Consider the following 27,114-nt stretch of genomic DNA (forward strand, 5'->3'; position numbering starts at 1 on the left):
TTATTTATTTATTTATGATAGAGAAAGAAAGAGAGAGAGAGGCAGAGACACAGGCAGAGGGAGCAGCAGGCTCCATGCCGGGAGCCTGACGCGGGACTCAATCCCGAGACTCCAGGATCGCGCCCTGGGCCAAAGGCAGGCGCTAAACCGCTGAGCCACCCAGGGATCCCCCTAATATCAGCACTATTTACAATAGAAAGAGGTGGAAGCAACCCAAATGCCCGTTAGTGGCCAAACAGATTAAAAAAAACAAAAACATGGTACATACATAGTATTAAAGGACAGAAATGCAACTAAGTCATTTAAAAGATCAAATTGGCTTTATTGAGTGATTCATGAATCCAGCAACAACCAGTCTAGCAAAGAGAAGGGAGCTCCATCAGGCTATGGAAAAGGAAAGGTTTTAAAGACAGAGAGGAATCAAGAAAAAAGAGATTATTAGCAAAGAACACATTGTTTTAAGCAAGGTTGCCCTCCTAAGGGGAATAGTAGAGGTCTGGCAGTAAATTTCCTAGGGCTGACCAGGATATTCCATGTGGACAGTTTAAACGTTACATTCCTGGGAGAATTGAAACTGCAGTCAGGTTAGGTATAAGTCTTGGTTTGCTGATGTGGGACCTAACATAAGGGACTCCATTTGGGTCCTGTGGTTTTCTTTTTAACAATACAATGGAATATTATCCTTAAAAATGAAGGGAATCCATCCTGTCACATGTAGTAATATAGGTGAACCTCTTTTAGAACTTTATGTTAGGGATCCCTGGGTGGCGCAGAGGTTTGGCGCCTGCCTTTGGCCCAGGGCGCAATCCTGGAGACCCGGGATCAGATCCCACGTCGGGCTCCCGGTGCATGGAGCCTGCTTCTCCCTCTGCCTGTGTCTCGGCCTCTCTCTCTCTGTGTGACTATCATAAATAAATAAAAATTTAAAAAAAAGAACTTTATGCTAAATAAGCCAGTCACCAAAAGACAAATACTAAATGATTCCTCTTAAATGAGGTATCTAAAGTAGTCAAGTTCATAAAAACAGAAAAAAGTACAATGGTGGTTACCAGGAATTAAAGGGAGAGAGAAAGAATTATATAATGGGTATGGAGTTTCAGATTTGCAAGATAAAAAGTTCTGGAGATCTGTTTCATAACAATGTGAATGTATTTAAAACTACTGAACTGTACATTTAAAAATGATTAAGGTGGTAAATTTATGTGGTTTTGTCACATTAAAAAAAATTTTTTTTGAAATAAGCTTATATGCCCAACATAGGGCTTGAATTTATAACCCTGACTTGAGGAATTACATGCTTTACCAACTAAGCCAGCCAAGCACCCTTAACTAGTTAATTTTTTAAGAAGTACTGCTCAGAAGTGCTAAAAACCAACTGAAGCTAGAAGTCATAAATTTGTCTTGCCACCATTCAACTAAGTTATAAAAATTTCTTTCTAGTTACAATCTTCTACCAGAACATGGGTTCAAGAACACAAACAATTGGATTGCTCCAGGTTTAAAGATTAGCAGATTACATGGAGCAAAGGGCAGGAATGGAAGGAGTTAAAGTTTCTGGCAGAAAAGTACCTGACCTGGTGACTTTGAGGACTTTGTGAATTGGGTAAAAAAAGAAAGATCAAAAGTATTGAGGTGTTTACCAGAAGGCCCAATACCTGGACCACTACTAAATTAACCATGTTTTCAGAATTTATATATTCTGATTCCAAAGATTACAGTGACTTGATCTAGCCCCAACATCTTCTTGATGGGTTTTGTTTGTCTTTCCGATTACTGAATTTAGAGATGGGGCGTATAATACATATTCACAAAATTGCAATTCAGTACTCTTAGGCAAGCCACAGGGAAGGTATATTGCTAGATGGTTGTGTAATAAACCTAGAATCAGGACTTGGAGGCTTGATTTATCCTTCTTATGCTTGATTTGTTCTTAAAATAGACCTTTCAATTAAGGTAGTAGGATGTAGGAAATTTGTTTTCATCTCTTTTTAACTGCGTATGTGTAATATAAATTTTAAAATATTGTCATGGCATGAAAGACTGTCATCCATTGGGCTGAACACTTGAATAGTATAGAAATAATCTTAGTATAATCTCCTGCTATAGAGATAATCCCCTACTATGGGGAAAATCTTTCCAACAAGACCATAATTTGGTATCTGCTTAGCTGTAACTCCATTGGATGATATTTGAATGGGCACAGGCATCAACTGTCTTTTAGCTGTTTCCTTTTTCCTTGTTTTCAGCTAAAGTTATCCTTCTACTCTTGTCCAAAACAGAGTGTTAAACAAATGTTCAAACATATTACATCCAACTGGTGTTAATGAAATTCTACCCAATGTCACAATTGGTCTTTAGACTATATCCCGGTCTTCTCTTTGGTTCTCCTACTTCTGCAGAAAGCAAATCACATCTATTAGAGATTGATATTATTAGTTAAAGTCTCAGAGGAAAGCGTTTTTCCCTTTTAGGTTGGGAGGGGGGCATGTTCTGAAGCAGTCAGCAAATCCCTTCTATGTGCGCAGCACCATAATTAACTAACTGTACACGAGTGATTAAGATCTGACCCCTGCCTTCGGGAACTCCTTCTGTTTGAGAACAGTAGCCGTATACACTCTCTTGCAATGTAGTAGATTTAAGGTACTCTAACTTGAAATAGATAAGAATGTTTTGAAGGCCCAGCAGAAGGAAATAGTCATTTTTGGAGGGAGAATTTGAGAAAACTTCAGAATAGTGGTACGATGAATCTTCCTTTATGTGCATAATCTTTTTCTTCTGAACCTTTCTCAACTGCATTCCCAATCCATAAATTAAAATTTTTAATACACTTAGAATAAATTTTAAAATATGACTATTATATCATTGGACAGGAGAGACTCCTGGGCTGAACACTAGAAGAGAAATTATACTTGTGAGTTTCTCTATTCACAGTTATAACTTATCACAATGAACCACTCATGTCTCCTTTAGCAAAGTATTTTTGCATTCACAAAGTCTGAAGAATAAGATTAAATGCACAGGTCACCTCCACCCAGGGTCTCTACTTTGCAATTTGGGATTTTCCTGGTAATGACATTCATTATTACATTTGGCTAATTTTCTGCTATCTTGTGGTGTATCAGTTGGCAAATTTGAAATTCATTACAACTATCAGTATCTAAGCAGTAGGTGAATATAATAAATCACTTATTCCAAGATGGTTGTGATATTGTGATTTATAATAAATATATATATGGTCTTTGTCCAGTTTCTGGTGCAGAGTTCCTAACACTCTTGCAATTTTCTGTGATGAGAGCAATAAAGATGGCCTATTATGTGAATGAGGTGACTCTTAGAAAGCAGCTAAGGATGAGGGCCGGTTGCCAGGAGAACCAACCATGTGATCAGAGGATTGGAACTTTGAGTCCTACCTGACTTACACCTCTGTGGAGAGAGGAGGGACTGAAGGTTGAATCAGTCACCAGTGGCCGGTGATTTAATCAACCATGCCTATGTAGGGAAGCCTCCATTATTTTTTTTTTAAGATTTTATTTATTTATTCATTCATGAGAGACAGAGAGAGAGAGAGAGAAGAGACACAGGCCGAGAGAGAAGCAGGCCCCAGGCAGGGAACCCAACGTGGGACTCGATCCTGGGTCCCCAGGATCACGCCCTGGGCAGAAGGCGGCGCTAAACCGCTGAGCCACCCAGGCTGCCCGGGAAGCCTCCATTAAAACCCAAAAGGGCAGGTTTCAGAGGGCTTTCAGGTTGGTCAACATGTGGAGATATAGGAAGAGTGGTGCACTCACACTTGGGAGAAGACAGAGAAGCTACAAGCCCTCTCGCCATACCTTGCTCTTGGCATTTCTTCCACCTGGCTGTTCCTGAATTATATACTCTTATAATACACTGATGGTCTAGTAAGTAAAATGTTCCTCTGAGTTCTGTGAGCCACTCTAGCAAATTAATTGACCCAAGAAAGGGATCATTAGAACCTCCAAGTCGGTGGCCAGTCAGTCAGAAGCACAGGTGATGACGTGGGCTTGTGACAGACATCTAAAGTTCAGGGAAGTACGCTAGTCTTATAGGACTGAGCCCTTAACCCATAATCTGATTCTGTCTCCAGGAAGATAGTATCAAAGCTGAGTAGAATTGCAGGACATGCAGCTCTTATCGGAGAATTAATTGCTGGTTGATGTGGGGAATCACTCCTCAACCTACAGACATCAGAATTGTGACCAGACCCGTAATGGTCTTTTTTCTTCTCATAAAGGCCCAACATGCAGCAGAAATTGGAGCCGATGGCATCGCTGTCATTGCACCTTTCTTTCTCAAGCCATGGAACAAAGGTAAACAGATAGTCTAAAACACACAGTGCCTTACATGGTCCACTTCTTTTTGACTTCATTCAAACTGGTTATACTGAACTTATGAAAGTAGTTGTATGGACTAATGGTGTGCAGTTGCAGCAGTACAACAGCGTCCAGAATATCTGGTCTCCCTGGATCCATGAAAGAAAAGGCTCCTTTAAGAAGGGCTTCAACTCTTTTTCCAAGTGACCTGATTAAGTCATTCACCAAGCCCCAGGTCAACCTACAGGTGCCTGTGGTTGAGTCAGGTGTCCATTCCTGGTCGAGTTGGCTGTGTAGAATGTCAGAGTCACATGGCTTGGAAATAGTCCAGCAAAGCATGACTATTTTTCTCAAAAAAGAGGAATGTAAGTGATGGGCATCTTGAGACTATGTGTTCTATTCAAGGTTGAGTGACTAATGAATTTGAGGGAGATTTCACAGAAAGATCCATTGTCTACCAAAATACCAAGTTAATTGCTTTCTCCTTCTTGTCTGCTTTCTCTATGGAAACTATTTGTAGTTTCCAAGTATACTGAGTCTTTTTAATCCTTCTGATTAGCAAACAAAGAAATATAAATTTTGAAAGGATTGAAAACAGATAATCCATGATTGCATGCATGATTAAATAAATTCATAGCCAAATGTGATTGAATCAAAATTATTGTGAAATATCATCTATTATTGGTAGAAAATAATTGTTAACATAGGATAAGTAATTTAAATTCTGCCATTTGGGGAATTGAAGATGAACATTTTAAACGTTTTTTTCACATGGTTATAAAAATTTTACATGAATACGTTTCCCAAAAAGAGTAAAGGAAAAATAATGAGTTCTACATAATAATTTTGTCAAATATTTATCAGGGACAGAGTACATCATCACAGTATTCAGATGGAGTACCTAAGATTCTCTCTCCCACTACCCAGTATAAGCGAGTCTGCTGGATTTATTAATCCTCTACAGTAAGGTCACAGTGAAAGCTTACAGAAGATGATGTTGGAAATTGCAAATCCTCAGTAAACTAGAATGAATTCTCTTCTGCTATATCTGGATTTCTCCCCAAACGGGAAAAGTGCCAACCCCTGGTTGAATTATTGTGAGATGTGCCACTATTCTTACAACTTCCCTCTTTGAGCAAATGTTTATCTTTTGTTATAGAATTTTCTCAGTTACAACTTGATGGTTCTGATCCTAATGCAAAATCCCGTGTTCACTGACCACATTTACCCCTGTGGGGTAAGAGTATAAGAGTCCTACTGATGGGCTTCTGGCTTTTATAAGAGTATTCCGTGAGCTTCTCTTATTATGTGTCATGCCAGTTTTTTAATGGTATTTTAGTACAGTAGGAAAGCAATCATCTTACTTTGGCCTTTCTACAGAAAAGTAAAATAAAACTTTGAATGAAGCGAATTGCAAAGACATTGCAGTAACAATCTCAGGGATGGTAAGAGTGATAGAGAACTTTCAGCTCCTGAGAGGGATGGTTGCAGTTCAATAGACGGTTAATTTTTTACCAGGGAAAGCCATTGTTTTATACTTGTTCACATCATGGCTTTTCCTGCTATTCTTTCAGATGTCTTGATTAATTTCCTAAAGGAGGTGGCTGCTGCCGCCCCAGCATTGCCATTTTATTACTATCACATTCCGGCCTTGACAGGGGTAAAGAGTAAGTACCACTCCATGTTTCTCTCAATGTTTCTTTCCCTCCATCTCTCACATCTTACCATTTCACTAAGAAACTCCCACTACATTTCACTCCACCTCATGTCACAAACATAAAACTGGTCACCAGATGGTTCCAATTGGCTCCAAAATAAGTCAGTCTTATCAAAAATAAGTCACTCTCAGGCAGCCCCGGTGGCACAGCAGTTTAGCGCCACCTGCAGCCTGGGGTGTGATCCTGGAGACTGGGGATCGAATCCCACGTCGGGCTCCCTGCATGGAGCCTGCTTCTTCCTCTGCCTGTGTCTCTCCCTCTCTCTCTCTCTCTCTCTCTCTGAATAAATAAGTAATCTTTAAAAAAAATAAAGCAGGGATCCCTGGGTGGCGCAGCGGTTTGGCGCCTGCCTTTGGCCCAGGGCGCGATCCTGGAGACCCGGGATCGAATCCCACATAGGGCTCCCGGTGCATGGAGCCTGCTTCTCCCTCTGCCTGTGTCTCTGCCTCTCTCTCTCTCTCTGTGACTATCATGAATAAGTAAATAAAAAATTAAAAAAAAAAATAAAATAATAAAATAAAATAAAATAAAATAAATAAAGCAAAATGGTCTCCTCTTTAAAAAAAAAAAAAAAATAAGGGGCAGCCCTGGTAGCTCAGCGGTTTAGCACCGCCTTCAGCCCAGGGTGGGATCCTGGAGACCCGGGATCAAGTCCCATGTCAGGCTCCCTGCATGGAGCCTGCTTCTCCCTCTGCCTGTGTCTCTGCCTCTCTCTCTCTCTCTCTCTCTCTCTCTCTCATGCATAAATAAATAAAATCTTTTAAAAAAAAATAAAAAAAAATAAGTCACTTTTATCATTGACACTAACTTATAATGAAAGATGCCTTTCTAGCAGACACCTTTTGTCTATCACACATACATCCACTTCTTATATGAGAAGACACAAGCCTATTAGCCCTGCAAGGACATCGACTGTGTCTACCTTGTACTCTATTGTATTCTCAGTGTCTGGCACACAGGAAGTTACTCTGATCTTTCCTCACTTTTCTTTTGGGCTTTTCTTTTATGGTTACTATGCTTCTCCAGGAAGGAGATTGTTAATTAGAGGAAACTTATTAGGGGATTATTATTTTTATTACTTATGAGAGACACAAAGAGTATTTTTTAGATTTTATTCCTTCCTACTTCCTTAAAAGAAAAAAAAGTAGAAGTTGTGCTTTGGAAACATTCATATGTTGTCTTTGAGAAATGGAAACCTTGGGGCTGAAATCTGATAAATATATAGGAACTACTAGGTGAGGGTCAGTGATGTCCATTAAAGAATAGCCCCTGGCACTCAGTGCAAATGTGAGGGGTGCTACAAGATGGGATTTGACATTTTCTGGATGTGTGCACATTAGTGAGGTATTTACTGTTTTGAGCAGTTCGTGCCGAGGAGTTGTTGGATGGGATTCAGGATAAGATCCCCACCTTCCAAGGGCTGAAGTTCAGTGACACAGATCTCTTAGACTTCGGGCAGTGTGTTGATCAGAATCGCCAGCGACAGTTTGCTTTCCTTTTTGGGGTGGATGAGGTAAGTCACCCACTGGCCTATCCCAGCCAGTTAGTTGCCCTCCAGAACAATTTGTAAAGCTGTTTATATAGCAGCATCTTGTCTCTTACTCTTTTTCATAAAAGTGAATACTCTGTGTCTGTTTTTGATTAGCAACTATTGAGTGCCCTGGTGATGGGAGCCACCGGAGCAGTGGGCAGGTAAGCCTAACTCATTTTTCCCAACAGTTATAAATGGAAAGTTACCCCCACCCCCACCATGGAGGCATTGCCGCCTATGTGGTTGTACTTCTTGTATGGACACCATGTCTAACAAAAAATGGCCTTTCCTTCCCCTAGTCTTTCAGTAAAAAGGAATTAAGTATGGCTTAGCAGTTTGTTAGCAACTCAGTCATTGTTATTATATTAGAAGCATCTGTTGCAATTAGAGGTAAGGCCCAGGAGCTAAGAGCATGCACAGAATTTGGCAGAAATTACTTGGTTGCTAACAACAGAAACCCATTGAAAGTAGCTAATGTGGAAGAAGATACATTATTATAAACTACTGGGAAATTACATAAAACTCAAGAGGAGGAAATGCAGCCAAGCCTCAGAGAAAATGAGAACCCAGGACAGCAAAGCTGTCAACAGCCATGGCAGATGGCTCTCCGTCTATGGTCCTCTGGAGATTCTACCCCTGCATCTCTTTGCACACCTCTTTATTTCCCTCTCTTGCTCTCCTTGTGTATTTTCTATGCTTCAGTGTGCACATGGCCAATCGTGGCTGCCCAGTCGTGGCATCTCAGGATATTACTGGCTAACACTCCCTGTTCATATCTGAGTCCAATCAGCTGCAGCCAGAGAAGTAGAATTCTGTGGCCTGATGCCTACTCAGCAGAGGCTTAGGGAAGGCAGGGAATTCGATTAGCATCTCCACTGCACATGTTAACTTAATTCATTAGAAATGTGCCTGCAAGTGATTGATTGAAATATTCATATTAACTGAAAGTGCATTTCCTCCCTATAGGAAAAGTGTAGGAGAAGCAAAGTAATAGTGATAACATGTCTTGGTGAGCATAGCTTTGATGAAGAATAAGTTAGGTGTATAATCTCAATGGCTTATTCACCAAGCCAGACTGGCCTGCAACATACATTGTCACCACAAGGACATTTCTACCAAGGGAACCTGAATGCCTAGGTCTACTGACCATGAAATTCTTACTAGTTTTGTCCCCAAAGATGACTTTTGTTTTTTGGCCTCCATACTAGGCATTTTAATTTTGTCCACATAATCTGTAAGCGAAGTACATTTCATTAGACTTTATTTCTTCTTCATTATAATTATACTTCTCTAATTTAATATGCCTGAGAGCCCTGAAATTTGAATTTTACTATTCTGAAGCTCCTCAAATATATTGTGACTTAGGAGTGTTTCACATCTTTAAGTGACTTATCTCAGCTATTATATTTTATTTTTCCTTACTTTATTACCAGAAGATAATGTGAACATCATATTCTTGGAATCCCTTACTGTTCACTCTAGGGTCTCCATATGTGAAATACCAACAACACTCTGTTCTTGGTACATCAAATATATTTTTTGGAAACTGGCTATATGAGAAGCTGCTAGAAACTGGGGAAACATCCTTGTTAAGAATTTCTTTTTTTTTTTTTATTTTTATTTATTTATGATAGTCACAGAGAGAGAGAGAGAGGCAGAGACACAGGCAGAGGGAGAAGCAGGCTCCATGCACCGGGAGCCCGATGTGGGATTCAATCCCGGGTCTCCAGGATCGCGCCCTGGGCCAAAGGCAGGCGCTAAACCGCTGCGCCACCCAGGGATCCCTAAGAATTTCTATAAATGTCTACCTTGATGGTTTTTCTAAGAATTCTGTGATTAGTCTGAGGTACCTGTCTTTACTAGTAAAGTTGGAGTGTTTTTTTTTTAAGTCCACATTTTATCAGATCAAATAACTTATTCTCACTTTCATTTTTGCTGAATTGTAGTAGATAGCGGCGTGATGTGATAAAAGCCTTTGCCACAACTGTATAGCCTTCTTTAAGTCATAGTTTCCTCACAATGAAACAGAAGCCAGGGCTGTGAGAGGACGAGACATGATTTATGTCAAGCACCTAGAACAGAATAGACCAGAAATGATCTCTCATTTTATTATGATCCTTATTATTATTAGAAAGTAATTGATAGGTAATATGTAAAATATATAAGCATATAAATTACAGGTAATGTATAAATTGGCAGAGAATTCAGATAATCTGCTGGGGCTTGCCCCATTCACCCAGTTCCTCAGCATAAGGCTTTTAGGCCTCACCTCAGATACTATATTTTACCCAATAGTTCGAATCTATATTTGTGCCTGTGCCTGTGCCCTCGGGCAGGCGTTTGGCTACCAAACACACCTCCACCTCTAGCTTTTTTCCCTTTATTCTAATATTATCCTTTTCCCACTTTCCTTCCTTTCCCTTTATCCCCTCTGGTACTCTGTGCCTCCTCTAGGCACTGCTTACTGTTGCTGGACAACTCAGAACTGAAGACACTTGATCTCTAATAGATTAGGGCCAAAAAAATACTTTTGGAAGGCCTGGTGTATTTTTTCCCTTTTAAGCATCAAAGGGATTTAAAGATCTAGACCTCTCTGCTGAGTTACTGATCCTGCAGTATGTACTGTTTTCTTTCCAGTACCTATAACTACCTGGGAAAAAAGACAAACCAGATGTTGGAGGCTTTTGAACAAAAGGACTTCTCTTCAGCCCTGAACCATCAGGTTAACTTGTTTTTCCCATCATATAAATCACAGCCACTTTTTTTCCCCCACTGGATAATTCTTATTCTCTCTCATGTGCACTCCTGCCACACCTGCCCTCATTAAAATTGCTTACCTGCATCTGTCTTTACTTTCCTTCGGCTTCTTACTGGCTCTTATTTAAAGCCAAACCTATCCCCATTGTCTGTGTTGCCTATGTGTCTAATCAGGACAGGCCCCGTACGGGAATGACCTTCTCTGTCCCTCCTGGAAATGATCTTATTTGTATTCTATGTTCAAAGTATTTTTGTGACAATAAAACAATAGTGATAGATTTTTGGGGAAATGACCATAATGCATCCCCTTGAGGACTTCACACCCCAATCTCCAGAGGATATGAAAAAGCTGTGAAGCTGGTAACCCAAAATGGGGAGACTTAATCCAAAGTCAGAGCAGGTCAGTCATCTTCACCTACCATGTGCTGAGAACTGGGAGCATCTACTGGGCAGAAACAAGAGCCAAATGAGTGATCTTAAAGCAGATGCTGGCTTTGAAACAGGAAGACAAAAGCAGCAGTAGCTGATGGATGACAGGGAAGACCCCAGGGGAAATGATGGCTGCTGTTGATGTTACACGGAAGGCAGGCTAGATGTCCAGGGAATGAAGAGCCTCATGAAGGGCAGAACCAGTCTCGCAGCTGGGTAATATGTGTACTTGAGGTAAGTGGAATGAGGTGGAAGGAAACAGCAGGGGCAGAAGAGAAGGACTTTTCGGAGGCCGAGAGGTGCAGGGATTTTCAAGATAGTAAAAGTAACTGGAGTATCCCAAGAAAGTAAGTAGGAGTGAAAGGCATAAGCAAGATCAGAACAGGTGCTCAGAAAACAAACAAAAACAAACAAACAAACAAAAAAGAATGGGTGCTCAGTCCCAATAAGTTAGTCTCCCAAAGAAAATTATTTCTGAAAATTCTAACCTGTTCTGAGTTGAATGACAGGGAGCCCTTCTGTTTAGTAGTTTCTTTTAATGTCTGGCTCAGTTTCCATTTCTTTTTACCCCATTAGTCCCACTCAAATAAGTCATCCCACTCAAAATGGTATTGGTAAGGAATGTAGTTTACCACATTCTTTGTCTTTTCTTACAGAAGGCTAGTGTGAGTGGGTCTCACTGACTCCTTTATTCATATGCTAAGGGCTGAGTCAAGTGCATAACTTAAGGAAAGCTGGTCTCTTGCTATAAAGAAATTTGCGGTCTAGTGAAGAAGCAGACAAGCAAAAAGGGCAGAATTTATTCATTCTCATGGGCTTAAATGCCATCTGTTATATTTACATAAGTGAAATGACACATATAAGTGATATTCCATACTACATTGTTTATAATAGCAAAAGACTGAAACAACCCAAATATCCATCCATATGGATATCCATCCATAAGGAAATAGTTAAAAACATTATGTTTCAGTTATGCAATGGAATTACATGCAGCCTGTAAAAGGATGAGATCATTTTCTGTGTATAGATCTGAAAGGATTCCATGATATATTAAGTGTACAAAAGCAGCAGACTACAGAGTTGTGAATGTAATGTATTACAGTTTGTGTATGAGGGAGAAAAGAACATATACATAGATGTTTGTAAGGCTCTGGGTATTAAAATTTCATTCTTCACTGAATTTTTTGTTTCTAAACTAATTGATTAAAACAACGTAAAAGTATTATTGAAAATGCATCTCTTAAATGGATGAGAGTCTGTCTCTTATGAATTAGTTCACGAATTCATGGATGAGTATTACATAATGCTAGGATAAGTTAAATTTCAGCATTGATACTATTTGTTTTTTTGTTTTTAGAGAAATAAGTGCTATGAACCCTGTTCTTGTAAATCAGTAGTAAGAATGAAAGAAATTTTGTCATCACAATGTCACTCAATTCTTTGCACAGTTTTTTGGGTTGTGTTAAAAATCACAGAATGCTTTAGTGATTTTCAGCTGACAACCTGAATAGCAACATTGAAAGCAAAAAGTTGAAAGCCCTATGATTTTTTAAAGGACTCTCCCTGTTAATTAGAGGAATTGCTTTGTCATTTTGTCGATGCCAATACCAATATTTTGATCTGCTCCTTTATTTGGTTCCCAGGGGTGTCCCAAGGCAGTGATATAGAAGATATGTCTTTATTTCCTTCAAAAGTGGGATAAGAAGCACTTATGAAAGAGAAATCTAAAATGACAACCTGCATCTCCATGCAAATTCATAGTCTCATCAGTTTTAGAAAATAGCACTTATGAAAGTGGAGGATCCAGAAATTATTTATTCCCATAAATCTTAGCCTTGGCAGAGTGCCCCTTAACTATCTTAGAGAGTACCCCAGAAGCTAGTGTACCTCACTTTAAAAACAATCACACTAACTGATAAGTTTAGATGGATAAAGATCAGCTAGATGGATAAAGGATGCCTACCGCCATCTTAAGTCTATTGTTCAATTCTATCTTTGGTGCTGCTTTTCTGCATGGACTCTTCTTATAAAACTTACATGTATGAAAAAATCTTACCGTATCCTGGCTGATTTTCAACCATCCTCACTTGGCTGTTTTTGTCCACTCTGACAAGGCTTCAGAAAACTAAGGTGTATGGGCCTTTTAGTTTGGGGTTTCTGTCCTTTGACGTCCAAAATTCTTTAATTGTTATCACAGCTTAGTGATGCTGACTGTAGATTTGTTTTTCCTTTCCAGTTTTGTATTCAGAGATTTATCAACTTTGTGCTCAAACTAGGTAAGTTTCCTGCTTTGTTTGCTAATAGGATAAAGGAAATGGAACACTATCACTTTCTTTGAGGGTTCAGTGAGGACACCTTTTAATGTTCTGTTGCAAGCAGAATTTTATTTCCATACTAGCTTCAGGGCCCACCCTATAAAATGGAAACTAGTTAGCAGGTCTCTGGCACCCTTCAACAAATCTCGTTCCCCCATCTTAGCACTTTGTTGGTCTCCCCACTCTGCATCCCATCTTTTGATCCTTCTGAGCACTCCTTCCTGCTACTTGCCTCTACTCATTAGAGTTCTAGCACACTGGCTGATTGCAGCCTGAGTACTTGGAGGAAGGCAGTCTGAATATAGATCTTACTAAATTGTGAATGACTGACAGCTCCCCCAAGAGTATTTGCAACGTAAAAAGAGTTTATTAACATAAGTAAGCTCAAGTGGATGGAGGTTTAGATAATATGACAAAGTAAAAGTTGAGGGAAATACAGTGAATTTGCATAGAGAAACCTTCTCAGGGTCTCCTAAATATTACCCCATCACAAATGACAGATGCCACCATTCACCCCATTCCTGAGGAGACTGACCCTTCCTGAGAACCTGGGTCGAGTCCAGAAAAAGTTTTAGGTTTATTCTTGGCAGACCTCCCACCTCCCCATCAGAGCCTGTCTTGTCCTGGCAACTCCTGCCGAGCCCTAAGCACCTATTATGTGGTATGTCCCTCCTTCTTGCAGGAGGGAAGAAGCTCTCCGCTAGCTCCCTTAATCCTTCAGAGACAGTGTTTCCCATTTGCTTTTCACTTTCATGATTTTTGTCATATTTATGTGCCATAAGTACAATTAACTTACCTATTATTATTCCCTTGTTCTAAGCAATGCTTTTCACAAAACTGTGGTTTGGCATGACAGCTATGCATGTTCCTAAGGTGCATTTAAATAAATATTGAACTATTAAAATTAGAACTACACTTGTACCTGTGTATATATAAGATCATTCTGTATACCAGTATGATACTGCAACATTTTTGCCAACTACAGCTCTGAGATATTAGCTGAAAGTATTTACTCTCTTGCCAGAATATTTGCATTTTAAAAGTGGACTGACTCAGGGCACCTGATTGACTCAGTAGGTTAAGCATCCAACTTGATTTCAGCTTAGGTCATGATCTCAGGGTCATGAGATCAAGCTCTGTGCTGGGCCTGGAGTCTGCTCTGGATATTCTCTCTCTCTCTCTGCCTAGATAGATAGATAGATAGATAGATAGATAGATAGATAGAAAAAAATGGACTCATGAAGATAATTTTTATGGTTTAAAAGAGCATATCTTTAAAGAAATCATTTCAAACTTCCCTGGCGGGTTGGAGCATTCATGATTTAGGCAAGGAGAGACTTAATAAACTCGTAGTCTTGTTATGAGAGTAGCTCCCTGTTCTGCCATTTGTAAGAAGCCTGGGACGGCCATTTTGCATTCATCAAACTATTCTCTGTATCTTTGGTCATGCTATTTTTCTTCCAGATGCTCAGTTGTTATGATTAGTTAGCTTAGCAAAAGAAAGTTACTTCTCATTACCTTGGGCTCAAAAGCCATAGCCAGTTAAAAAACAAGTACCTTTCTTTCTGTGCTGTGTTGTTTCTTTAGATCTACCTTCAAAATCCCTAATTCTATCTTCAGCTCTGTTTTTTTTCTTTTTACATTTTATTTATTTATTCATTAGAGACACAGAAAAGCAGAGACATAGGCAGAGGGAGAAACAGGTTCCCTATAGGGATCCCGACTTGGGACTCAAACCCAGGACCCTGGGATCACACTCTGAGCCAAAGGCAGATGCTCAACCACTGAGCCATCCAGGTGTCTCAACCACTGAGCCACCCGGGCATCCCTTCAGCTCTCTTTTCTACTATTTCATTTCACTGAATATATATTTTTCATTCCTAGTATTTTTGTTTGCTTTTTCCCAGATCTTTTTTTTTAAGATCATTTATTTATTTATTCATGAGAGACAGCAAGAGAGAGAGGCAGAGGCACAGGCTAAGGGAGAAGCAGGTTCCCTGCGAGGAGCCCGATGCAGAACTTGATCCCGGATCCTGGGATCACGCCCAGGGCCAAAGACAGACACTCAACCGCTGAGCTACCTAGGTATCCCAATCTTCTTGTTCTTTATATATATGCTCTTCTCTTAGCCTATGGCTTCTAGTCCAGTTCTTTTATCTCTGTGAGGTCTCTTTCAGAATTTGGTATCCTCTAATCTCAGGATGTGGGATTTGTCAGTTGTGCATTTGCTAGCTCTTGTGCAGCTTCTTTTTCTCATGTGTTTTGTAATTTTTAACTCTGAACTTGTTTTCAGAGACTGTTGTTTTCTGGAGAATCCATTGTGCTCTGGGTTATAAGGGGTCCTAACAAGTGGTTTTACATTTGCCTCTGTTGGACACTATAATTTCACCAATTCTAACCAGTTTTTTAGGTTAATTTCTTAGTCTGGTTTTTACACCAAGGGTCTAATGCAAATATGGTTTCAGCATTCATATGTGGCACAGGCTTGGGATTGATTCCTTTCATATGATCTTTTTCCATCCACAACCTGGCAAAAGTCAAGCTTCCTTGCCTCTGTCCCCAGGCCAGCAGGCCAGGTTTTCTTCTACTGCCTTTTATAGAAGGCTGGCTACCAGTTTTGCACAGGGAGTTTAGTTTCAGCCCCCTGCTATGCACAGACCCAAGGGTTCATCTAGCATTCCTGCCCCAGCTTTATAACGCCAGCTCTTAAATAGCAGCATCTTAAATAATGCCATTCTCAGAGACTTCTTAGATGTGATTAAACTAAATTCTCTCTTAGCAATGAAGTCCTGTGTCATGTGATCCATGCAGTATATCCCTGAATCAGATTTGCTCATGCACCACTTGGCTTCAGCAACTCACCACACCGACCTCTTTATTCCTGATACCATTGGTCCCTCTTTCTTGCTTTTGAGGTTGACATTGAGTCTTCCTTTCTTTTGTTTTGCAGCTTGTCAATTTGTTGAAAAACTCTCTACTTGTTCTATATGTTCAAGGCAGAAAGAGGGATTTCCTATGTCTGCTCAGTCTGCCATAGTGATAAAAAATGTTCCCCTCTCTTCCACCTTATCCTATTGTAGAAGTCACTGTAAGAATACGATTTCTTCTTTGGAATGTTTGTGGTAAAGTGGATGCTCCTGGTCATATTTCCTTGTTTTCCCATCTAGGTTTTGGAGTGTCGCAGACCAAAGCCATCATGACTCTGGTCTCTGGAATTCCAATGGGCCCACCCCGGCCTCCACTGCAGAAAGCCTCCAGGGAGTTTATTGATAATGCAAAAGCGAAGCTGAAGAGCCTGGATTTCCTTCTTTCCACTGATTTAAAGGATGGAAACTTTGAATCCTGTAGCTAGTGCCTCTCTCATCAAATCAGAGTGTGTACCTTGAATAGTGCATTCATTTCTCAGAGACTTAGGTAAACTAAACTCTTTTCTAGCAAACGAAATCTCACCTCAATCAACAAGTGTTTAAGTATCTTCTGTGATCCTAAAAATGTTTTATTTTGTGAAGGGGCAAAAACTGTAAAAGGAGTCATGAGCTCTGAGTCATTTGATATTTCACAAAGTTTTTGTGGAGAAATTTCTACTTATATGGATGAAATGGAATCAAGAGGAAAATTATAATGATTCATTCTATCTGCCTTTAGGAGCTTTCATTATTTTGATTTCTGATTCTTAATCCTATTTTAAAATTCTCTAATTTTAAACCATTATAATGTACTTTCATTTTAATAAATATTCATTTGGGCTCTAGGACAACTCTGAGTTTAGGCAGGTACACTTTAATGCCAAATTACAACGTGACTCAACTCTACACAACTATTAACACCCCAACTCACTTCACTGCTCAGTCTAATTCTAGAATAGAATTCTAGTTAATTCAGATTAACTGTGATGTCTCAGTTTCCCCCCAAAACACTAGGTTGGGTGAAGACTTGCTTTAGTTTTTACTAAAGGGCCCATTTAGAGTAAGTTTCCATGAAAAAAGAAAAGGTTCTCCCCAAGTATGAACGCAAGTTTCACCTCTTGCTATACAGGGGATTTCTAAAAGCTCAAAGTCTCAAAGAACCAAAGAGCTCTCCTGGGCACCACACACTTTCCCTTTCCCCATTGGGAAGAAAGTATCTCCCCCATAGTGCCCTGAATTATTCTAAGTGAAGGCCAACGTCCCTTCAATGGTAAGCCCGGGGGCTACTATTATTTCCTGATCACACTTCCAGCACATTTCTTCAGTGAAGAAAGATTTGGGGAGAACCCAGAGATTTCACTCTAGCTTTCCCTACACATCCTCTTTACTCTCTTCTTTCTCAGTATGGCTGCTTAGTCTCCTTTCCAACAAATCCTGGTGAGTGCTTCCCAGTAATAAAGTGTATTGTCAGTAAACCCTTGGTAATTGTAAACCTTACTTTCCAGGCTATCAATTACCTAGGATTTTGTTTTTGTTTCATCTCTAATGAGTCTCCTCATTGGCAAAAGGGAAGTATTGAAATTCGTAACAGTTTTACTCTCTATATTTTATCTCTTAAAAAGAGAAACCTTTTTGAAATGTGAATTTGAAATTATCTGTGGATTTAGTTACCCTTGCCAATTGATCAGCTGGTTAAGGGTTATATTTGTGGCTCCTCACTCTTTTTTTTTTATTGCTCAGGAATGACATGTGCCGTTTTCTCCTATTTCCTTCTCCTTCAAGAGTAAGACATCAGAGTAAGAAAGTGAACTGCAGTGACTTATGTGAGCTTATATTCTCTCACTGAAACTTTTCTTTATAGCCATTAATTTGAAAAGGAAGAAAAGGGAGATTTTTGGTTGAGGAGGTATCATATCCTTACATAAGTATACTAAGGCCAAATTAATTTTTTCAATGAAGATAAATCTTGACTATCCAGTAAAGAACTCTGTTTTTCTGTTTTCATTCTTCTGAAGTCAGTGCTTAGATAGCTTTGAAGATGTTTAATGAAATCTTGTGAACACAAAGAGAAATAAGAGAATTTTTTTTAAATGACCAGGGTTGAGTTTAGCTCTGTGTGTTCTAACATCCAACTCCTTGGAAATGAGTGTTACACAGCAATAGTTACTAATAATGCCTTTTATCAAAAGTAAACTTTTAGAGTATTATAAATTTACTGTTACCTTTGAATTTAGTTTTTAATATTGAAACTAAAATAATGATATGAAATTCTTCACTCAGCACACTAAAAGTGGATTTTTAACCATGTTTTTTTCAAGATAGAATTCTGAGATTAATTCATTGAGGCTGGTGGAAGGACAAAGTGATTCCAGGGACTGGTTTTACTTAGGATTTATTCACAGATGTAGGAAAATGCCATCTCACTAGTGTACATGGGGAGTGGGTAATGCATATTCTTCCCTGAAAGTCTGTTTGCTACAACTTGAGAGAAATTTCCTTTTTATGATCCATGAAGGGTACATAAAATCCCTTCTGTCAGGAATCCGAAGCCTGAGAGAAGGCTAGGTTGGGCTGGGGTAAGGGACATCCTATAATGACTGTAGTCCAAGACCAGGATCCAACTGGGCTCCCTTGGGCTTTCACGTGAGGAAGAATGGAGTGGGACTTACATGCCTGTCAAAGTAAGAAGAGTAAAGAATGGATCTAATCCGTTTAACCACTATCTTTATCACACGTTCACTCAACCCAATTTCCTTCAGTTAAACTAAGAAGGAATCTTGGAATCAAAGTTGTACAAATGGCAGAGCTAAGCCCAAGGTAGAGGTGGGGCATTGCCTTGCACTCTGGGTTCCTGGGGCTGAGAAATGGCTACTTGGTGGACAGAATAACCCAAATCATGTTTTCACTGCCAACTCCTTTGGTGACTCTTGAGAAATCTTTTGATACATAGGACACTTTTTTAGTACTTTAAGTTAGACAACCAGAAGGAAAACTTTACAGAAATTTCCTAAATCTTAATCACACATTAGCTTAGTAAAGATAATGGAACAGATTCCACAAAATGCACAAAATGTATATAGAGCCTATATCCAGCAGGACTTGTTAAGCTGTGTCTATATACCAATTACAGAGTGTTCAAGTTGTATGCCAGATGGTGCACCTAGGTGCTTGGACATCATGTTCACCTCCAATATTTATTCTGCACAGCAGCTAGAATGACCTTCATTAATGCCAAATTCCCAGATTTGAGCCAGATGTTGGATGAAGTCCTGTAAGCACAGAAGAAATTTTCAAATATCAACCTTTGATGTGAGGGACGGGCCTCTCACCCATCAGCAAGCACACATAACCAAGTTATCTTTGAGGTCCTGGAAGCGGGCTCCCACTGACAGGCAAGCATGTCAGGGTCTCAGAGTGATCAAGAGTCCAAGTCTAGTTGGCCCCGCTTAAGATCCCCTGTCTCAGGTAGGAGGAGTTGGCACCAGGACAACATACCACATTCCTGGGAATGCTCAGGCTACACTGCAACCAAGTGATCAATCTCAGAACTTGAGGGAATGGGCACAATCTAAAGCATCTCTTACTAAGACTGCAGGTAATATTCACAAGCCTGGGAGGTCTGCAGGTTGCAGTTGCTATCTGGACTCTCCAGGACATTGACCCAGTTAGTATTGTCCTTCTCCTTTCCCTAAGGAAATCACTTCAGTCAGCTTTGAGTTCCCAATGTGAGCAGCCCTCCTGAATCCTTCCACTGAGTATTCTCTACCTTTTGCTGCCTCTCTTTCTCTGTCTCTCATGAATGAATGAATAAAATCTTTTTTAAAAATGTGCTCCTCCTCTAGGTTTGTTTTTTATTGTTATTTCTGTTTTACTGTCTCTGTTCACTTTTCACTGCAGGTGTAAAGCATTCTGACTTCTGAGTGCAACCCAGCGTCTGCACTTTAGGCAGCCTCCAGGCGTGGTCTCCTTTCTCCTAAGCCCCAGGCAGCTTTCAGTGAAAGAAAGCCCAAGTCCATCTGGGATCAGCAGTCCTCAGGGTAGATGCTTACTTACATCAGGGTTCTCTTGCCTCTTCTGATTCATTTTTCCTTTCACTTTTGTTTACTTTTAAGGTATATCTTTACTTTCTTGGCAGCACAGCTATGCATTTTTTAAAATTATATTCAACATTTTTTTGTTATTTTTTCATTAGGTTTATTGGAACATCTCCATCTTTTTTCAAGTTGGAATCTTTCACTGTAGATGTTTCTTCTAAATAGAGCAAACATATTTTGCTATGTGTTCCAATCTAAGAGGCATTTTCTCTTAATAGGTGAGTTTATCCCATTTACTTTTATTTAAAGTTTTTTTTTTAAAAGGGCACCTGGGTGGCTCAGTCAGTTAAGTGTCCAACTCTTATCTCAGTTCAAGTCTTGATCTCAGGTATGTGAGTTTAAGCTGGGGACAGCCTGGATGGCTCAGTGGTTTAGTGCCGCCTTCAGCCCAGGGCGTGATCCTGGAGACCCAGGATCGAGTCCCACGTTGGGCTCCCTGTATGGAGCCTGCTTCTTCCTCTGCCTGTGTCTCTACCTCTCTCTCCCTGTGTCTCTCATGAACAAATAAATAAAATCTTAAGAAAAAATAATAATAATAAGCCCAGTGCTGGGCTCCATGCTGGGCGTGGAGCTTACTTTATTATTTTTTTTTTAAAGGTTTTATTTATCCACTCATGAGAGAGACACAGAGGGAGAGAGAGGCAGAGACACAGGCAGAGGGAGAAGCAGGCTCCATGCAGGGAGCCCGATGTGGGACTCGATCCAGGGTCTCCAGGATCATGCCCCGGGCTGCAGGCGGCGCTAAACCGCTGCGCCACCGGGGCTGCCCCTGGAGCTTACTTTAAAAAAAAAAAGAAAGAAAAGTCTTTCTAAAGTAGTTTGCAGAGGGAAACATATTATTTTGTTATAACAAAATGACAATACACTAGTATCCAATGGGAAATTAACAATTCTGGATATGTGAAACTAACACTGAAAAAATGTAAAATCTCACTATCTTATAGATGTATATTAGTATCCATGAAAGCTGATATAAGCAGATGACAAAATGCTCCAATGCATGGGAAAATAAGCCCCACACCTTAATATGGGAACCATTAAAGCAAATGTTAATATGATGTTTCAGTGGCTACATAAGTGAGAAGCAGCCAAAGTGTTAACTAAATTTAAACAGATTCCCATAGAAAAAAGGCAGAGAAAGCAAATAGAATTGTAAAAGCAGAACAAAGCAAGTTGCAAAATCCAATGACCTTGAATAAACTTGTAGATAAACAAATGGCTCCATAGAAACTGGTACAACAGATATAGAAAAATAACTCATGTGAATGATTTCCAATGTCATGTTTGCTTGTAAAAAAAAAAAGCAAGTGTTCACTGATCAATATGCACAGCAAGCCACAAAAATGAATTCTAATAGAAACTGGCATCCATGAATACCGTAACTACATGACATGGAAGGGAATAATTTTAAAGCTATCAGATATGTTACGTTCTTCATCCTCAAAACCTATACAATCATTTCTGTTGGAATCTGGATTATGTACTTCATCTATGACATTCACCACATTAAACAAGTCATCAGTCCTTTAAATCTCAAGCTGTTAATAGTACCATTATTTATTCGACTTTTATTTTTTTTAATTTATTTTTATTGGTGTTCAATTTACTAACATACAGAATAACCCCCAGTGCCCGTCACCCATTCACTCCCACCCCCCGCCCTCCTCCCCTTCTACCACCCCTAGTTCGTTTCCCAGAGTTCGCAGTCTTTACGTTCTGTCTCCCTTTCTGATATTTCCCACACATTTCTTCTCCCTTCCCTTATATTCCCTTTCACTATTATTTATATTCCCCAAATGAATGAGAACATATAATGTTTGTCTTTCTCCGATTGACTTACTTCACTCAGCTTATTCGACTTTTAATAAATGATTGAACTTTTGTTTTATTATGTTGTATTTGCTGTGTTTAGCATCTTTTGGGCCCTATCCTCACTCCGTCTGTATTGTTTGCTCAGGTAGTGAGCATGCACAATTCCACTCAGCAGCATCTCTCTCTGGATCTATAGCATTAGGTTTGAACTTAATGTTAGCTCAGAGCCTCCCTGGCTTTTAAGCCATCAGTTACTGTAGTTAACACTTTTCTTGTTAAGTGTATTTTAGAATTGATACAACATAGCATCTTCCCATTTTAAAAATGAAGTAACTGTAGCAAGAAGAAGTTAAATACCTTATGGTCACACATGGTCTGTGGCAGAGCCAGAATATGAATCTTAACTGGGTGACACCAGACTACATTTCACACCGAAAATCCTAAAACCATATGTCTACTTTTAACAATACTTCTTAGCTAGTGTTCTCCCTAAGATTCAAGCCCAAGGACCTACTGCTGATGTAGTGGAGAGTCAGGTTCGATATAGTATGAAATGACAAACACTATACCATATTGTATGGCAGGCAGATTGCCTCATGGTTATAAATATATGCTCAGATCCAGGCTGTGTGGGTTCAAGTCTTGGCTCCACTGATTACTATGTATCTGACCTACAGTATTTTATTTAACTTCTCAGTCTTTCAGTTATCTATAACAGAATTAGAATACCTATCTCTTGATGTTATTATCTATCTCCTGGTTTTTATGAGGATTACACCAAATAATAAAGTTCTTAGAATAGTTACCTGGCACAGCATAAACACAGTGAAGTATTAGTTTTTAGAGCTATCCAAGGCATTCAGTATAGGCTCTTTATACAACAGAGAAACATTACATCACTGCTAAATCTTTTAACTAATAGCTGGCAAAATAAAGTAGAAAATGATACTAAACCTGAGGCAAGAACTGCAATAGAAATTTGCATTTATTATTAATGGAGCCCAGATGATAGTGCCAGTCTCAGATTTGTTTCCTGGGTTGGGAAGTTTTTACTGTTTCCATCTAACCATAGAGGGTAGGAAATGAAAAATATCTGTGGGCTCTTGAATGAGCCACCACATGTGACTATTTGGAACAGTGACTTATATAGTGAGACGATGCCTTTTGCTAAGTGATTTGAGAGGAACGAGCAGATCAAAGATGCATGGATGAGAAAAGGGAAAACAATGAGTCATCACTAAAAAGATGTGCATATGAGATGGTGAAGTACGTGACATGACTTTGTATTAAAAATGTCACTCTTGAAGCAGTGTGATGAATAGACTGGAAAGCAGAGACAAGAAACAGGTAAACCATTTGGTGGTCTATTGCAATTGATACCCAGTGGTAAAGCTCTAACTAAGAAAGTGGTAGCAAGGAATGAAAGAAGAATAGAACCTAGATATAGAAGATAGTTGCATTTGTTATTTATTCCATATAACAAATCACCCCCAAACTTAGCAGCTTAAAACTACAAACATTTATTAACTCACACAGATTCTGAGAGTCAAGAATCCGGGAAAAGCTTAACTGGGTGGTTCTGGCTCAAGGTGTCTTACAAAGTTCCAGTCAAGCTATAGGCCAGAGCTTCACTCATCTCAACGTTCAACTGGGGCTGGAGAATCTGCTTCTTGGTTCACTTATATAGTAGTGAGCAGGCCTCAGTGCCTTGCTGGCTGTTGGCTTCAGCTTGCTTTCTCTGGAAAGAGAGAAAGAAAGAATGTGCCAGAGCCCAAAACAGAAATCATAGTCTTTTAAAGCAATCTCGGGAGTGACCTACCATCCCTTTCCGTATGCTATTGCCCAAAAAGACCAATCTTAGACCAATGTAGGACGAGACCAGCCACTTAAAACACTTCAAACCAAAAAAAAAAAAAAAAACACTTCAAACCTAGCAATATAAAATTTGTTTACTCTTCCTAAAGCAAATAGGACCACAGTCTTTTTAATGTTCTACCAAGAATGTGACCTACAGAAATGTGACATAATAACCAAGTGTTAAGTTACCAAGTCTATACTAATTTGTTAAGTAGCAATAGAAAACTAAACTTTGAGATGATTTTGTGGAAATGGCCCATTCAATCCACATTTTCTTTTCCTTTAGCCTCTGAATTTCTTCTTTAATAAGCTGCCCAAAGTCTTTTAAGTTCTTTCAAATCATGATCAGAAAACTCAACTATTTCTAAGCCTTCATTGTTAATAATAGTTGAATTAAAGTTTACAGAGCTAGGGCCACATTTTAATACAATTATTAAATATTGCCTTGTTGGACTTCTAGTACTGCAAACCGTTCAAAGGCTGTCATTTCTCCCTTTGCAAACAAAAACTAAAATTAAAAGCAGAGAGGCCAAAGTTAATCAGAAGTGTTCATAGCAACTCTATTCATATTAGCCCAAACTAGAAATTACTCAAATCCCCATCATCAGGAGGATGGATAAACCAATCGTGGATAATAAGATGGGGTACTAATAGCAATTTTTAAAAAAAAAAAGTATGGCTATATTTAACAGCATGCATGAATCTCAAAAGTATTATGTTGAGTGAAATAAGCCAGATGCAAAACAGTACATACTACGTGATTCCACTTTTGTGAAGTTCAGGAACAAGCAAAACTATCATCATAAAAGTCAGAATGGTAGTTTCCTCTGAGACAGGACACAAGATAACCTAGTGGATGATAGGAATGGCTGATATCTGGATTTGGGTGGTAGTTCTATTGGTGTACGTACACACAGGCTAAAAAACAAAAACATGAGGGGCTGTACATTCAAGGGTTGTTCATCTTTACATATGTAAATACTCCAGTTAAAAGAAAGGGACCACAATTAACTGAATTAATTATGTATGAAAATTTGGGGTGAATTCTTTTAGTATAGTCTGTGTATAACTAAAAGCATGGTGACCTGCCAAAACAGTTCACTTCCCTTGAGGGAGTTCAGGAAAGACTTATGCTTGTGACCCACAGTCAAGGGAACCACAGAACTTTCTTATAGGGGATTCACGAAAAATGGATCAGAAGGAATGAAATAAAATGCAAAAACTGTGGCCATCGGCTCTGCTTCCAAGGGAGGAATTTGGATCATATGAAGAAATAACAGCCATTTATTTCCCCACCATCCTCTCCTCCCAAATATCCAGTTATCTGTGTTGCAGACGTTTCCTACTAAGAGCTTAGGTGTTTACCGTAAAGAGTTGCCTTGACCGGTGGTAGAGTTTCCCTTGGAAATGTCTTGTTCTTCAACTGATAATCTTTGGAACTGCCCAGCTGGGAAGATCATGGTGCTCAAGGTACTTTGAGAACACAGACATTGTTCTGTTTCAAACTTTATTCAGCCCTAACTGACTTGACTTGTTACCTCTTTTCCTCCTTACAGGGGAATATAAGAGCCTGCAGTTCTCTTCTCCTGATCCTCACATGGTTATCTTCTTGTCTGCTTTTCAGATGTTGGCTTAAATATTAACTTTTCAGAGATGATATTTTTAACCATCCAGTTTAAAATAGCCACCCAGGCAAATTCTATCTCAGCATTAACATTACATTTAATTCTCTGCATAGCAACTTATTTCCAGTGAATATTTTATTTGCATTCTTTTTTATTGTCTGCTCAAATGCAAGCTTTCATTGAATCTGTGGCTTTATGTCTTCATTGGTTTTAGGTAATACTTCTTCAAATACTGCTTTTTCTCCATTCCATCTCTCCTCCATTATTGAAACTTTAATTAGATGTATACTATATCTTTTCACCATGTTCCATTCATCTTTTAGGTTCTTTCGTGTATTTATCATTTGCTTTTCTCTGCAAGGTCCAACTGGATATTTTCTACTGATCTATTTATTTACCATTAACCAATCCTTTTTCCTGCTATATACAATCTATTAACCCATTAATTAAGTCCGGAATTTTGGTGATTCCATTTTCACTTTTAAAATTTCTATTTGAGGGGATCCCTGGGTGGCGCAGAGGTTTGGCGCCTGCCTTTGTCCCAGAGCGCGATCCTGGAGACCCGGGATTGAGTCCCACGTCGGGCTCCCGGTGCATGGAGCCTGCTTCTCCCTCTGCCTGTGTCTCTGCCTCTCTCTCTGTGTCTCTCATGAATAAATAAATAAAATCTTTAAAAAAAATAAAATAAAATTTCTATTTGATACTTCATATTTATTCCAGTGTTTTCATCTATTCTCTTGAACATACTAATTGTAATTTTTATAAAGTCTCTGATAATTTCAATATCTGAATCATTTATGATCATAGTTCTATTTTTTCCTCTTGATTTTCAGTCATTTGTTTTGTCTCCTGGCTTGCCTGGGGACTTTTTTTTTTATTGAATTTGGGCGATTCTATAAAAAAATTATAGAAATTATAGGTCATTCTGTCTTCCTCTTCTGGCAGAAAGAGAAAGCTAGAGCACTTTGGTCCAACGAGGAAGTGAGATGATTCAAGGCTGGTTTTCATTCACCTGAGTTTGTCCTTGCTTTTAGAATGTACCCCTGCAGGAGGTATCAGATGAAAGTCTGGGCTCTGTGCCTTGGTGAACTCCAGGTTTTGTCTCTCCAGTACCATGAGGCTCCTGAATGCTCTACCTAGCTTTTAGCCTAGGCAGCTTAGGAATCAGCAAATGCATCAAAGTGAAAAGTGACACAAAAGCTCCGATGTGAAAAAAAAATTTTTTTAAAAAGCTCTCATGTTTCCCTTTCCCCAGGATATTAGCTGCCTTGCCTCTAATGCTTCAAATAGCTGTCTTGTTTTGACTTTTTTTTTTTTTTTTTTTTGCTTCAGATTTTGGAGTTGCTTTTGGCAAGAGAATTGGTTTGCTAAAAGCTACTCTATCATACACAGAAGTCATCTCCAAATGCAAGCTCTGTGAGAAAAGGATCTCACATCTGTCTTATTTATGGCTATTTCCTAGTACCAATAGTGCCTAGTACCAAAACAAAACAAAACACCCTTCAATAAACATTGATGTTAATTAATGTAAGAACTAAGCCCTATATCTGTCCTTGACATCTATATCATTTACAGCCCTCCGTATCTATCCAAGGGAGTCTAGGGTAGGTAGCACAGCACGGGAAGAATGGGGTCTGGATCTCCTTGGCAACCGGACGCCACGCGCGGGCACGGTAGCCGCGGCCCCGCCCCTCCCCCCCGGGGCGCCCGCGGCCCCGAGCTCGCTCCCTGCGCAT

At 39.4% G+C, this 27,114-nt stretch overlaps 1 protein-coding gene and 1 long non-coding RNA gene across 5 annotated transcripts in view; one reads left to right on the forward strand and one right to left on the reverse strand.

Moving 5' to 3' along the window:
- NPL (N-acetylneuraminate pyruvate lyase) overlaps positions 1 to 17,482 on the forward strand; it is a 37,789-nt gene extending 20,307 nt beyond the window's left edge. For 2 of the 4 annotated variants that reach the window (XM_049112139.1, XM_025430032.3), the window contains exons 7-13: positions 4,253 to 4,328; positions 5,906 to 5,998; positions 7,414 to 7,562; positions 7,695 to 7,741; positions 10,218 to 10,302; positions 13,006 to 13,045; positions 16,252 to 17,482. In XM_049112139.1, the coding sequence (XP_048968096.1) occupies positions 4,253 to 4,328; positions 5,906 to 5,998; positions 7,414 to 7,562; positions 7,695 to 7,741; positions 10,218 to 10,302; positions 13,006 to 13,045; positions 16,252 to 16,436 (675 nt within the window). In that variant the 3' untranslated portion in view covers positions 16,437 to 17,482. The remainder of the gene's footprint in view (positions 1 to 4,252; positions 4,329 to 5,905; positions 5,999 to 7,413; positions 7,563 to 7,694; positions 7,742 to 10,217; positions 10,303 to 13,005; positions 13,046 to 16,251) is intronic. The other 2 variants (XM_049112140.1, XM_049112141.1) reach the window with 2 other exon arrangements.
- LOC125755402 (uncharacterized) lies at positions 9,220 to 27,069 on the reverse strand. Its single transcript, XR_007411874.1, has 3 exons — positions 25,119 to 27,069; positions 23,429 to 23,634; positions 9,220 to 9,652 (listed from the first exon to the last, which is right to left on the reverse strand). It is a non-coding gene; the product is annotated as an uncharacterized LOC125755402 (long non-coding RNA).
- Between the last annotated feature and the right edge of the window lie 45 nt (positions 27,070 to 27,114).

The sequence above is a fragment of the Canis lupus genome, chromosome 7, assembly GCF_003254725.2.
Source record: "Canis lupus dingo isolate Sandy chromosome 7, ASM325472v2, whole genome shotgun sequence".
Classification (NCBI taxonomy): domain Eukaryota; kingdom Metazoa; phylum Chordata; class Mammalia; order Carnivora; family Canidae; genus Canis; species Canis lupus.